The sequence below is a fragment of the Cottoperca gobio genome, chromosome 10, assembly GCF_900634415.1.
Source record: "Cottoperca gobio chromosome 10, fCotGob3.1, whole genome shotgun sequence".
Taxonomy (NCBI): Eukaryota; Metazoa; Chordata; class Actinopteri; order Perciformes; family Bovichtidae; genus Cottoperca; species Cottoperca gobio.
This window is the reverse complement of record NC_041364.1, coordinates 3,451,774-3,464,975: the sequence shown is the minus strand read 5'-3', so window position 1 is coordinate 3,464,975 and position 13,202 is coordinate 3,451,774. Positions and strand designations below refer to the sequence as shown.

At 38.5% G+C, this 13,202-nt stretch overlaps 1 protein-coding gene across 2 annotated transcripts in view; it reads right to left on the bottom strand.

Annotated features, from left to right (window-relative positions):
• Positions 1 to 9,489, bottom strand: part of anxa5a (annexin A5a) — a 24,602-nt gene extending 15,113 nt beyond the window's left edge. The window contains exons 1-5 of one of the 2 annotated variants that reach the window (XM_029441740.1): positions 9,375 to 9,489; positions 5,242 to 5,454; positions 4,867 to 4,901; positions 2,446 to 2,530; positions 55 to 149 (exon numbers count right to left, since the gene is read on the bottom strand). In XM_029441740.1, the coding sequence (XP_029297600.1) occupies positions 55 to 149; positions 2,446 to 2,530; positions 4,867 to 4,869 (183 nt within the window). In that variant the 5' untranslated portion in view covers positions 4,870 to 4,901; positions 5,242 to 5,454; positions 9,375 to 9,489. Of the gene's footprint in view, positions 1 to 54; positions 150 to 2,445; positions 2,531 to 4,866; positions 4,902 to 5,241; positions 5,455 to 8,945; positions 9,072 to 9,374 lie in introns of those variants that run through there. The other variant, XM_029441739.1, reaches the window with a different exon arrangement.
• Positions 9,490 to 13,202: the final 3,713 nt, after the last annotated feature.

Genomic DNA, 13,202 nt, shown 5'->3' with positions numbered 1-13,202 from the left:
GAGGATGACACGGTGACAGCTCAGAGTGACAGCCGGTCGTCATCAGCGCTCTACCTTTCCGTAGGCCGTTTTGTACGCCGGCTTAATTTGCTGGCGTTGGTCGTTGCTGCGTGCAGCCAGAAGCATGAGGACCACATCTTCATCCGTACCTGCATCAGAAGTTCATCACACATCAGATAAAGACTTAAATCAGCTTTTTATCCAAGATGATTTCTTATTTTCTTTTATAAACATAGAGTAATAAAGCGTTATCCTGTTCGTACCCATCACACAGAAGCAGGGTCAATAACTGACAGCTTGTAATATACTTCTAAATGAAGGCAAAGCCATGATTTAACAATCGATACCTTGCACCTCAGAGAAAACAGCTCTGAAACACAAACAGGCTCAAGAGGAGCTTGAGTTATTTACACTGAGAGATTAAAATGTTAAATTCGTCCAAGGTAATTATAGCACAAAGCTCTGCTGCTCTGACGGCAGCTCTGACTATAAACGCGGGTCATCATTGTTCGCCTCACCATTACGTTTCTTTAGTTCCACATTAAGTGTGAACAGAAAGGTGTTGATTGTCAGGTTATATTTAGCAGGAGACGCGTCGGTGTTAATGGTCACACCATGAAGCACACCTTTAATTTGGTGATTGTCATCGGGCCCATTGATTTACACTAATGACTGCAGGGGGACGCCTCCATTGCAGTTTCCTACTTTGCATATCTGCAATTTAAAACAACATCCACTGAGAGAGGAAACGGGGTCAAAGGTCAAACTATTCAAACGTAATCAAAAAATGATGACAAACAGCCTTCAAATCGGGACATAAATTATTTGATATATCCTTTAAATTATTCATCTCTCGCAAGTGCCCACTATGTTAACAGATTCATGACATTTAGATTTGTGCTCTGAGTAAGCCATCCACTCTCCCTTTAAAGGAATACCTTAAATTAACATTTGTATATCAATAACTCACCACATGTTATTTTGAATTTCTGATGAATTGAAGTAAATAAGAGCCGAAAAACTAAATCAAAACATCTGTTTAAAGATTTTACATTTTCAAGTTTGATGCATTTTTCTATTTCTTACAGAAGACAACACCTTCTCTTGACACATTTATTGTTCGCTTCACTTTCAATATGTATGTTTTCTTCGATTATTATTATCCCCTGTATGCTATACTCTATGATAACACTTTATCACTAAGCCTATATACAAAGATTATAACTATCATAACCATTTCAGATTGTTTACCAGACCTCTGACTGCGTCTGCCATCATATTATAACAGTTTATATTTTTCCGTGTGTATATCTGGCGGTACAGTAAGTGCTCATTACTGTCGTGCAGAGCACTTTGTGGAAATGTGTCAGCACTGTGACGGGTCTTTTTTTGCAATAAAGTCTAAGTTTAAAACTCAGTTTCTCCTTTAATTAGACGCACTGAGGAAAGTAAAGTGGTTTCCTATGCTCCAGATGGTTCGAAAGCAACCTGCCATCAAACCAAGTGACTGCATGCTTCCCCTTTCTGCTCCTGTTTGATTTGCATTGTTTCTGCGTTTGTCAAATGTTTTAACTGATTGTGTTGATTGTATTCTTAACACTGCTTTGCACTAATTGCCTGCATTTAAAATGTCCTACTTTGCATGATGCTGCCTCATTCCTCCAAGCTTTGTATCCTCTTCAGCTGTTCATGTTTTGCTTTCTCCTCTTCTATTTTTATATGTTGTGTGTTTAGTTTGTTGCTTTAATGGCAGTTAACAGTTGAAAATAAGCCTTTTGGTAAACACTCGTACGTATACAATGTTGTATTAGTGCAACTAAACCTACTGTAGCTGAAATGAAGCGACTATCTTGCTGAGGCAGCTTCTAAACATCTAATTTGACCCAATTCCCTAAAATTCAAGGACCCAACAGGGCATAGTTTGAGACATGACTCAAGGTCATGTCGTGCACTTTTATTGATTTGCTGCAGGCTCTGCATCAGGCCATATGGATGTCCGCAGATCTCCAACAAGCCAGTCTCTGTCTTGAGTCCTGGAATTTACATTTTCAAGGCATAGCTGAAGGTTTACTTAACGTTCGCTTTCACGCTTGCTTGCCGCTGTTTAACCAGGTGGCGCAATGATGCAACTGCGGGAGACACATGCAGTGAAATGTAGCCTATTTACTAACGATAATAAAAAAATTCTACCTATTCTTGCACAAAATATATAAATCCAAGCACTTTAATGAGGAATTGTCTATTTATGTATATTTTCAAAAACTTTCAAGGCCTTCATTTCCTTTCAAGAATTTCAAGGACCCGTGGGAACCATGTGCTGAAGGCGTGACTATATCATATGCAACTCCCCCCTTTAAAAAGCCTTCCACTGTGTGCACAATGTAGCTGTGCTCAGCAGTGGTATATCTCGTGGTCTAACATGCAGAGAGTGAGAAGTAAACTGACCGATTCCCTTCATGGCTTTATGGAGAACTTCAGCGTCGTGTTTGGCGTCGAAGTTAACGAAAGGTCTCACGCTGCCTCTGTACGCCTGCGGGAAGAGAGCAACATGAATAAATGATAAATACATGTTTCTCTGCTCTGGTTATAAAAACACAGCCTTTGTGAAACTACAACAAACCTGCAAATGTAATGAAATGTTTTGAACAAACTTTAGTTGTTCAGTAGATTTTGTGCAAATTAAACATATATTATATAAATGAAATACATGTCTTTAACAGATGCTAAAATAAAATGTATATCGTTTTAACTGAAAGGCTTTGTGCCCCCCTTATAGTCTATATTTCAAGTGCTCTACTGCCCTAATAGGAATACAATCCATATGCATAAAGCATTTAAAGATACTGAATATTACTGCAAATTAATGTTGGTAGCTGCATCATAAAAATATCACTACAGGCCATCAAACCCATCTGGGTTTGAACGTCTTCTATCCAAGTACTGTCACCTGAATCCAGTCTGGCTGCTGCTTTGTGTCATGGAAGTCATTTGAAAATGGTGTCGTGTCTCACTTGCAAATTGTTCTTCAGGGAAAATGTCACTTGAAGAAAAAGCAATACAAATCTTTCTCCGCTGCAGCTCTGTTTCAAACTCTCATCAGTCGGCAGACGTGGAAGAATATTGTCTCCCGCTCCTCTCACTCAACGATTCTGATTTATTATCTCTTTTGTTATTAGTCAGATCTGTTCTTCTTGCAACATGACAATGTTTACCTTGAAGTGTCACTTTCATACGTCACTGTGACAGCTTTGATCCTGCGTCAGGGAACTGAATTTAAATGTGACACCACAGCCTCTCTGTAGAGACAATACATCTTTTTCTTTTTTTACTGTAAAAGAAGCCATGAGCTATTTAAAAACTCACATTCATTACCAGGATGTGATTCAACATCATTTGTTCACTCAATTTCCCGTCTTTTATTTAAGCGTTTAGGACTCATCTTCTACAGAGACATCAGCTGCCACACTGTCTTCAGAGCCGTGCTAACAGCTCATGATGGAACTCATGAGAGACCTCCACAATGACTGCATGCTTTGCCACGACATTTGGTAGAAAGATAAATAGATATTCAACGTCCCCAGCGGAGCAGAAGCTTTGTGTACGTCATGAATCATTCGCTTTATCGGTTTCCATTGCATTTCATCGCATTTGGTTTGACTTTTCTTAGCCAAACGTAAAAATGTTGACATGTTAGCATTGTCATTGCGAACATGTTAGCATACTGATGTTAGCAACTAGCTCAAAACTGTGCTGTGCCGAAGTACAGCCTCACAGAGCTGCTAGTATCTCTGTAGCTCGCTTGTATTTGCTCAGTCACAGCACCTTCTTGAACACACTTATCATTATTCAAGCCTAGTGAACAGGATGGCAACATGTTGTGGTGATGGTTAAATCAGAAGAATGTCTGTTTTATTAACTTCTCAAGTGGAATCAGTGATTATTGTATCCCGACGGTGCTCTGTTGAGATTGTAACCCGGTTGGGACACAATAAACACGTAGCTGCAGTTTCCATGCACATGGTAACACAATGTGGTGCAAAGTCCTTGCCATCACTTTACGTCTTAAATCAACTTATGCACATCAGAGAGAGATCCCTCAACAAGCTCGAGAGGATCAAATCAAATCAAAGATATTAAATGAAGCTGCTCCGTCTCTTGTTTTGCCAACGTGAGTTTACAGAACGAGTCGTACTGATGTTTTACTAATGAGAACGATATTGCAGAAAGCTCCTTCCAGAAGTAGCGGGATCCGTAGCCGACACATCAAGTCCTCACAGCGTCGGGGAACGTGGATAAAAATGAGGATTCAATGAAATTCAAATTTATGAAAATATAAAGTGTCGAGGGTTTCATGCAAATCAGAGGCTGGTGCCGACAGGGATTTGTGATGTGTATTGTTCAAGACTGATCATGCAGCACTGCAGGTCTCAGTGTAGCTTGAAAATGCACTGACTTTTCCTGTCAAGTCCAAATTCATTACACAAACATACAGGATAGGTTATTTATGGTGCCGTAAGCAACACTAGTTTTAATTACCTCCACCAAGGAGGTTATGTTTTCTGTTTGTCAGCAGGACTAGGGAAAGACGACAGGCCTGATTACCATGAAACTTGGTGTAAGGGTGCTGCATGTACCAAGAAAGAATTAATTACATTTTGGAGCAGACCCGAATCACGGGGCGGATACACGCTATATTTCATACACTTATTCAAACTGGCTTTGGCGGAGGTGTGCGCTGCCCGACTGGCCTTCTAGTTCCAACTCTTTTGTGCAAAACAGGGTTATGTCTTGGCCGTTCTCAGGGCTTTTACTTTACATACTCTTTTTTAATTAACAGAAAATGAAACAAAGAAATGAAACTCTTACCATCCTGTTCGCTGATTGTAGACAACCGACGTAAACTGAAAGAAAGTGCAACAGATTCAAATAGCAGGGTTAGTAGTATGTAGTGGTGGGATGTAACTAAGTACATTTATAAGAAAGTGTTCCTCTGGGATCACATGGCACAACATAAATAAATAACACCTTTACAAGCAAACATTTCAACAACACAACACAGTCCCTGAGCCCACATATATGATATTGTTCTAATGATATGTTTAAATGCAGGACTTGTACTTGTAGTGAAGTATTTTCACAGTGCGGTAACTTTTACTTAACGATCCAAGTCTTTCCTCCACCACTGTTAGTATGTCTAAAAACAAAGCATCAGTCCGGAGGAATAAGTAGCTGCGTTCTTACCAACAGGTGTGTTTCTTCTCCCTCTCACAGGTGATCTGCGGCTCAGGTAGAAGCGCTTTATGTTCTGCTGCTGGCTGCTGCGTGGGAGGCTGCAGCGTCACAAGGGAAAGCTGACAAGACTTCCTCATCTGCCATGCAAGCGGTGTCGTCTGTCACTCGCCGCCAGTCGAAACAGGAGATCGTGACCTCATGCACTCAGTTGCTTTGTGTGACCTTCAAAAAAGAGACGAAGGTTGAATGTTTGAAAGTAAGACGATGTTGTTATATATAGTGGAGGCTGTTTCGAGATGTTATTATCCTTTACAGCCGTGTTTCCATTGATGTGTAAGTATTGTTTTGCTCTTGGAGTTGGTCGAGGTGGAGATTATTTTATATTTAATCTATAGGAATGTATTATATATATATATTATAAAATCATAATATATTTTATGTGTAAAATCCTTATATATATATATATATATATATATATGATTGTTAAATAAATGTGTTGTAAATGTACATAATCCCCTCTGAACAGAGTCGAAGTATAAAAGTATTAAATGGAAATACTCAAATTTGTACTTAAATGAGTAAATGTACCTGGTTACTTTGCATTATAATAATAATATAAATATATTTGTATAGCACTGTACAGGGTACCCAATGTCGCTTTACTTAAGCAAAGTATAAAGCATAAGAAAGTAAGTAAGTAAAGGTAATGTCAAGAGATTATTCAATTACATAACGTAAGCAAGCGTCATGAATCTGTGTGATGGATTGTCATTCATTTTAAATGATAATAAATGATTTTGGATTTTTAATTAGGTGCCTTCTACATCGTTCACTGTACGTTCTGAGGTTTTCACGCCTGGTTAATCCGAGGCAAACGTTATGGCAAACAGGAGATAAGCAGATGCTGGATGCCTGAGAGGAGTGAAGGGATCAGCGGAGCGAGGCGCGGAGACGCAGCTCACATATCATCATCGCTGTCCTCGTCCCTGCAAACCTTAATTAAAGTGAGCGCTTTAATGAGGGATGAGAGTGTGAACACCATCTCTCAGGTTGTCCTGATGCAGATGCTCATCGTTTCATCTCACAGCCTCTCAGACTGACGTGGAGACAATTTCCCTTTAATCGTTTATAAACAAGCGGCTAATAACAAATTAATTAGATTAAATGTTGATATGGATCAAGCATTGTTTAGATATTAAAAGTCAGTATTATTTGAATATTCTCTCACAAAATAAGGCAAAAGATGGAGATTTAAAGTGTTGGGGTAATTCCTTTAACCCTATCCAAACAGCTAACTACTTCCACATAGCAGCAGATTAAAAAGCTCAGCAATTACTTTAATGTTTGGTTGTTATTGTTTTACACATGATAAAATCTTTTATTTAAAGAGCAACTTAACACCCTGTTTAGCTTAAACACATCCCCTTCACAAATTAACTGTAGTATTTCTACTACTATACTCTCGTTTCCAACACGTGTCAGTATGTCGTCAGAGATCTTTCACAGGTTGTTTGGGAGGTTTAGTTTAAATTGACAGAATTACTGAATATTCTCTGCAAAGAGGAAAATAACTTAAAATAAAAAGTGACCATGATCAATAGATAGTGTATTAAAGTGACTGTACATTAAAGTGGCTGTACATTAAAGTGACTGTACATTAAAGTGACTGTACATTAAAGTGACTGTACATTAAAGTGGCTGTACATTAAAGTGACTGTACATTAAAGTGACTGTACATCAAAGTGACTGTACATTAAAGTGGCTGTACATTAAAGTGACTGTACATTAAAGTGACTGTAAGTGACTGTACATTAAAGTGACTGTACATTAAAGTGACTGTACATTAAAGTGGCTGTACATTAAAGTGACTGTACATTAAAGTGGCTGTACATTAAAGTGACTGTACATTAAAGTGACTGTACATTAAAGTGGCTGTACATTAAGGTGACTGTACATTAAAGTGACTGTACATTAAAGTGACTGTACATTAAAGTGGCTGTACATTAAGGTGACTGTACATTAAAGTGACTGTACATTAAAGTGGCTGTACATTAAGGTGACTGTACATTAAAGTGACTGTACATTAAAGTGACTGTACATTAAAGTGACTGTACATTAAAGTGGCTGTACATTAAGGTGACTGTACATTAAAGTGACTGTACATTAAAGTGGCTGTACATTAAAGTGACTGTACATTAAAGTGACTGTACATTAAAGTGACTGTACATTAAAGTGGCTGTACATTAAAGTGGCTGTACATTAAGGTGACTGTACATTAAAGTGACTGTACATTAAAGTGACTGTACATTAAAGTGGCTGTACATTAAGGTGACTGTACATTAAAGTGACTGTACATTAAAGTGACTGTACATTAAAGTGACTGTACATTAAAGTGGCTGTACATTAAGGTGACTGTACATTAAAGTGACTGTACATTAAAGTGGCTGTACATTAAAGTGACTGTACATTAAAGTGACTGTACATTAAAGTGACTGTACATTAAAGTGGCTGTACATTAAGGTGACTGTACATTAAAGTGACTGTACATTAAAGTGACTGTACATTAAAGTGGCTGTACATTAAGGTGACTGTACATTAAAGTGGCTGTACATTAAAGTGACTGTACATTAAAGTGGCTGTACATTAAAGTGACTGTACATTAAAGTGACTGTACATTAAAGTGACTGTACATTAAAGTGGCTGTACATTAAAGTGGCTGTACATTAAAGTGACTGTACATTAAAGTGACTGTACATTAAAGTGACTGTACATTAAAGTGGCTGTACATTAAAGTGGCTGTACATTAAAGTGACTGTACATTAAAGTGACTGTAAGTGACTGTATATTAAAGTGACTGTATATTAAAGTGACTGTATATTAAAGTGACTGTAAGTGGATTTAGTTTAAAATTAATATTAATTGCGAGTCATGTCGATCAATTCTGTTCAAACAAGTTCTGATGAAGAGACTAAATTAGTTGTTTTGTTAAACTCCAGCTGATTGTTGTTTTTACAGCATTTAGTGTTCACAGTTTTTAGTGGCTTTAACTTAATGTTTCAGAAAAAGGCTTTTATAAAACACTGCACAGATTGGAGGCACTATGATCAACGCATACACGTAATAAAATACATAAATCACTAATTGTTTGTCTTGTTACATGTTGACGTGTTGATATTTCAAATGTCATATAGTATTTTGGAGAATGTCGCTATGTAACTGACTTACATAGAGAAAATCAATAAAGATAAACCACGTAAAACTCCACAATATCTCCATAAAGGAGATTATGTTATACTCTGAAAACCATTACAATAAATCTTAAATCCTAAAGCTCTGCACCACTTGGACCTTGAGGTGAGATTGTTTTGTCAAATTCAGTTTCAAGACTGAAGTTTGAACCTCTAAATAAATTCCAATTTATATAAGCCGACCAGGGAGGCTGCAAACTGCTGATTTCACTTCCTGCTCTCATCCCTGTTTGTTGTTTCCAAACTGAATCACTGTGACTGTTTCCTTCAGAGCGGAGCGCTGTGGGACAGGCAGGTACACAGAGCTGTGGACAGCTCACTTTGTCAGGTGCTGACTGACAGACAATAAGCTGTATCATCAATCAAAGGACCTCCACAGCCACCTCTCATGGACTGTTTGATATCCCCTCTGTGCCCGGGGCAGGTGTTAGCAAACGCAGATGGCTCCATTTCAACAAATATTACCTTGATTCTTGAGAGTGCATTATAATTCTTTGGGCATTTTCTTGAGGAACACGTCAAGCTTTTCTGGTGGGTAACTGTCCACGGCTCTGATGTAAAGAACCATTTAGCTTCAGACTCAGAGACAGTGTGGCCATTTTGAATTGACGTCAAATTCAGGTGGGGAAACTACCTGCATGATTAGCATTACCAGCTGTCAGACATAATTACTTCAGAACATAAGACACAACAAAATTAGCTGCACCAACAGTGACTACCTGGAGTTTGTAGGGAAGTTAGCCTGATTGCATGCTAGCTACTTTAGCCTTGGTGGTACAAACAGGCTAAAGGGCCTACAACCTTTACAGACTATGTTTGAAGATGGATTAGCCCAGTTTGAATTTTGGAATATGCTGCAACGTAAAAAGAAAAGTGAAGTTTTGTTTTTACAACCTGTTATTTGGACAGAGCCAGGCTAGTTGTTTCCTTGCCTCCAGTTTTTACGCTAGTAAGCATAACAACTTAATCGCTTCCTGTCTCTGGAGCTGGAGCTAGCAGGCTATTAGCTTATGTTAGCATAACTGGAAGCAAAAATTCCTATCAGCACCTTTCAAGCTCTGAAATAATGTTATAATGTTGTATCTTGTTTGTTTAGTCCATGCAAAAACCAAAGTGTAAAAACAACAAGTTGTAGTTTGAGTTGCTTAGTCATGCTAAATCATATCCTAGCTTTAGCTTTACATTTTACAGACAATTATTATTATTATTATTATTATTATTATTATTATTATTATTAGTATTAGTATTATTAGTATTAGTATTAGTATTAGTATTATTATCAGTTACAATGAGTGTTAAAGGAAAGAGAACATAATTATAATAATAAACAGAATTATAAACCTGATTTAAAAAATTGCATTTAACTATAGGCTAATATGCTATATTCAGTAAGCTAACTAAGTGTTAGCAACACTATAGCATGTTAAATTAACTACCCAATTAAAAATAGTATCAGCTGTGAGCTTTGAAAATAATATTCTATGATTATTACCAATAAACAACAACTGTAGGTGCTTCTATCTGTACCTTTAACTCAAATGTACAGCCATCTTTAATACTGAGGTATAACGTTACAACCCTACTCCAGGCAGGTGTTTTCATCTTTCTTTAGAGTCTCACTCGCAAAAAATGCAACCATAGGGCCAGAAAATGGACACAAAATATGAGACAGATGTTATTATTCTCATCTCTCACTACATTTCATCAGATGTTTTGATCTTTTCTCGACCAGAACCTCTCTCTCTGCTGCCTGTAGGATGAACCCAGCAGGGATCTACAACACAGAGGACAATCGCTCAGAAGCTGCTGAAGCTGCATGTCCGGGTTCATTTGGGTGTTCTCTTTTGGACCTGCTCATGTGCACTGGATTCGCAGAGATATGGTGCTGTCTTTATTAGAGGACGATTTAGACGGCCAGGAGTGCCAGGGGACAACAGAGAGGGAAAACATGCAGTCATGGGATCTCCCCACAATGTCAGACCTCATTAATCTGCAGGTCTCTCGCTGAAGGGAGCTGCAAACAGTTTTTCGTTTTTCTAATAACTTTGGTTCAGACGTGTTGAAGAGAAAACCCCAAAGATTTCCTGGTATGAAATAGAGTTTCTGTACCATTAAAAGTGAGAGACAGGGTTCACAGGAAAGATTTTCATGAGAATATTGACACCCTTTGATTTGACATTGATCACGTCTTTGCATGTTGTATGAAGCCAGAGCCAGCAACTGCTTAGCTTAGCACAACATCTGGAAACTGGACAAACCAGCAGTCTTGGCTCCGTCCGAATTGACTAATTATAATCTTTTTGACTTTTTTACGGATCAAACTTATCAGAGGCAGGCCAGATGTTTCCCCCTGGTTCCAGTCTTTATGCTAAGCTAAGCAGCTGCTGGCTCCAGAGTGGTATCAACCAGAAAATAACATTTGGTTTTTACATTTTTTACCTCTTTACTTCATTCAACGAGCACACTGTACATGTAGAAATCATGTATCTCTTAACAAGAAATCAAATATTTCCAAAAATGTCAACTCTTCTTTTAAAAGAAGCCAAAAAATTGCCTCTAAATTAATCGATTAAGTAAAAATCATTCTGTGCAACTAATGAAATAGTTTTGATGAAAGCTACTGGTAGAAATGGTTCACACCCCTTGATAAATGATAACTATGCTGATGCATCACACCCAGTCAGTCTGGACCATGTTTGAGTTATTGTGCTGCTCTTTTAGGAAATCAACTGTGAATTTGTAATTAACATGCTCGCCCTCGGGGCTGTACGTATCGATTCCTTCCCAGAGTATTCAATCAAAGAAAGCCTGGCTACCTCGGACTAATGATTAAAGAACAATGAACCTAAACGACTTAAAGTTACCAAGTCATACTAATTGGACAGTGTTAAATGCCCATAACCATTTGTTATAACCATTTGTAAATAAATACCTGAGAAATAGAATTATCTTTTGCCTGAAGTGTCTCATTTACGGTGTCCCCTGACATGAACACAGAGGTGCAGAAACTAAGTGGCACTCAGCTCTCTTTATATTACTCATCCTTGGCATTTTCTCAATATCCCTCTTGCCAATATACCAATGAGATGAGAGGACTGCAAATTGCCATCCTGAATGCATTGCTTCAATCAGCATTTTAATGTTGGCTTGTGCGTTAACTCAGCAATTTAAATGTTTGATGTTTTGTTTATTCATCTGAGAGATGAAAAGAAATAGCTGCTGTATAATAATAACAATGCGTTTAAATGACACAGGATAATATAGGTAAGACTCCCCATTTCATGCATGGCAGAGATAATGTAGAAGAAACATGTTAAGCTGTTGAAAGAACAGACAGTGGTTTCTATGAATAATAACATGGTTTTATTATTTTGAGAGGGAATATAAGCATTTGAGTAAAAAAACAAACATTTTTCAAAGTCATTTTCTTACATGAATCTGCAAAGAAACTCCAAAAAGCCTCAGTTCTGGCTGCGTTTCGGCAGAATTGTCCCCGTTTGTTCACAACACATGCTTAAGCCTATGTTCAAAGCAAGGCTGCCTGTAAGAGCGGGCAGGCTGCAGTGTGCATTTTGCCACAGAGTTATTCAGCTGCTTGAGAAGCATCCAGAGAAGAAGCAGCATGAGCGTCAGGAGTCCGAGGAGCAGCCCCACATACAGGCTCAGGTTCCAGCCCCAGCCCAGTGCTAGGGGCAGCGAGGTGGACGCCAACAGAAATGTTCTGGGGGCAGGCATGGGGTTAGGCAGAAACAGCCCTTTCCCCGCAAAAGAAAAAGCTTTTTCCCACACTTGGATCTTCTCAGGGGTTACTCAGATGCTGCGCTGTAGCTGCAGGAGCCATTGTTTAAACAGGTATCCAGCTGGTTTGGTTACGTTATCGAATTCCCATCTGTTCCGATGGTTGTATCCTCCAGTTCGTGTGCCATCAGTGATAAAGCAAACCTGTTGAGTGAGCATGGTCTGAGCTGTCCATTCTCCTGAGATGAAATGGACAGCTTTCTGACACCGATTGTGCTTCTTCTCTGCTGCCAGACTCCTCGCACAAAGCCAGCCTCCCAATTTATCACGAGAGGGGGAGCGAGAGATGCCGTCAACGTCACCGGCTGCCTTTACAGAAAATCAAATCTGATGATTGAGAAGTAAAAGTCAATCCTGCTTTGCAATTTAATTAATATGTGCAGACAAGGGGAACATTTGTCATGCAGGTCTTCATCTCCCCCCCCCCCATACACTGCCAATGTTTTATTGAATCCTTAATTGCCTCATTTTTAGATTTGTTCACATCAGCACCCAAAACCCCTTCGTTTTAAAATATACTTCTAGACTAATTTCTGCAAATTCCTAAATTTGTTTAATGAATCAAATTCTTGCTCAGACACGTCAACGTGACGCTTTTAGGATTAGCATCCGGGTCTCATTTAAGCAAATTACTATTGTAGTGTTTGCTTTAATAAGAGTTTAGCCTTTAGTGTTGAGCTACAGCTCAGTATTTAAAGCCTCATACGCCAAGTATTGATCGACATAAAGTCAACTCAGCTGAAGCATAGGCTTTAACTTACAACAAGCTGACACTTCTGCAAGTTGAAGGTTTGTACACATTTAGTTTTCCAACTATAGACAGAAATAACCGTTTGTCCTCATCAGAGAAAACCTTTAAGGACTAAAACTTGTCCTCTGCTGCCCCCGTGTGTCCAATGTGACCATAAAGATGTAGACATGAAG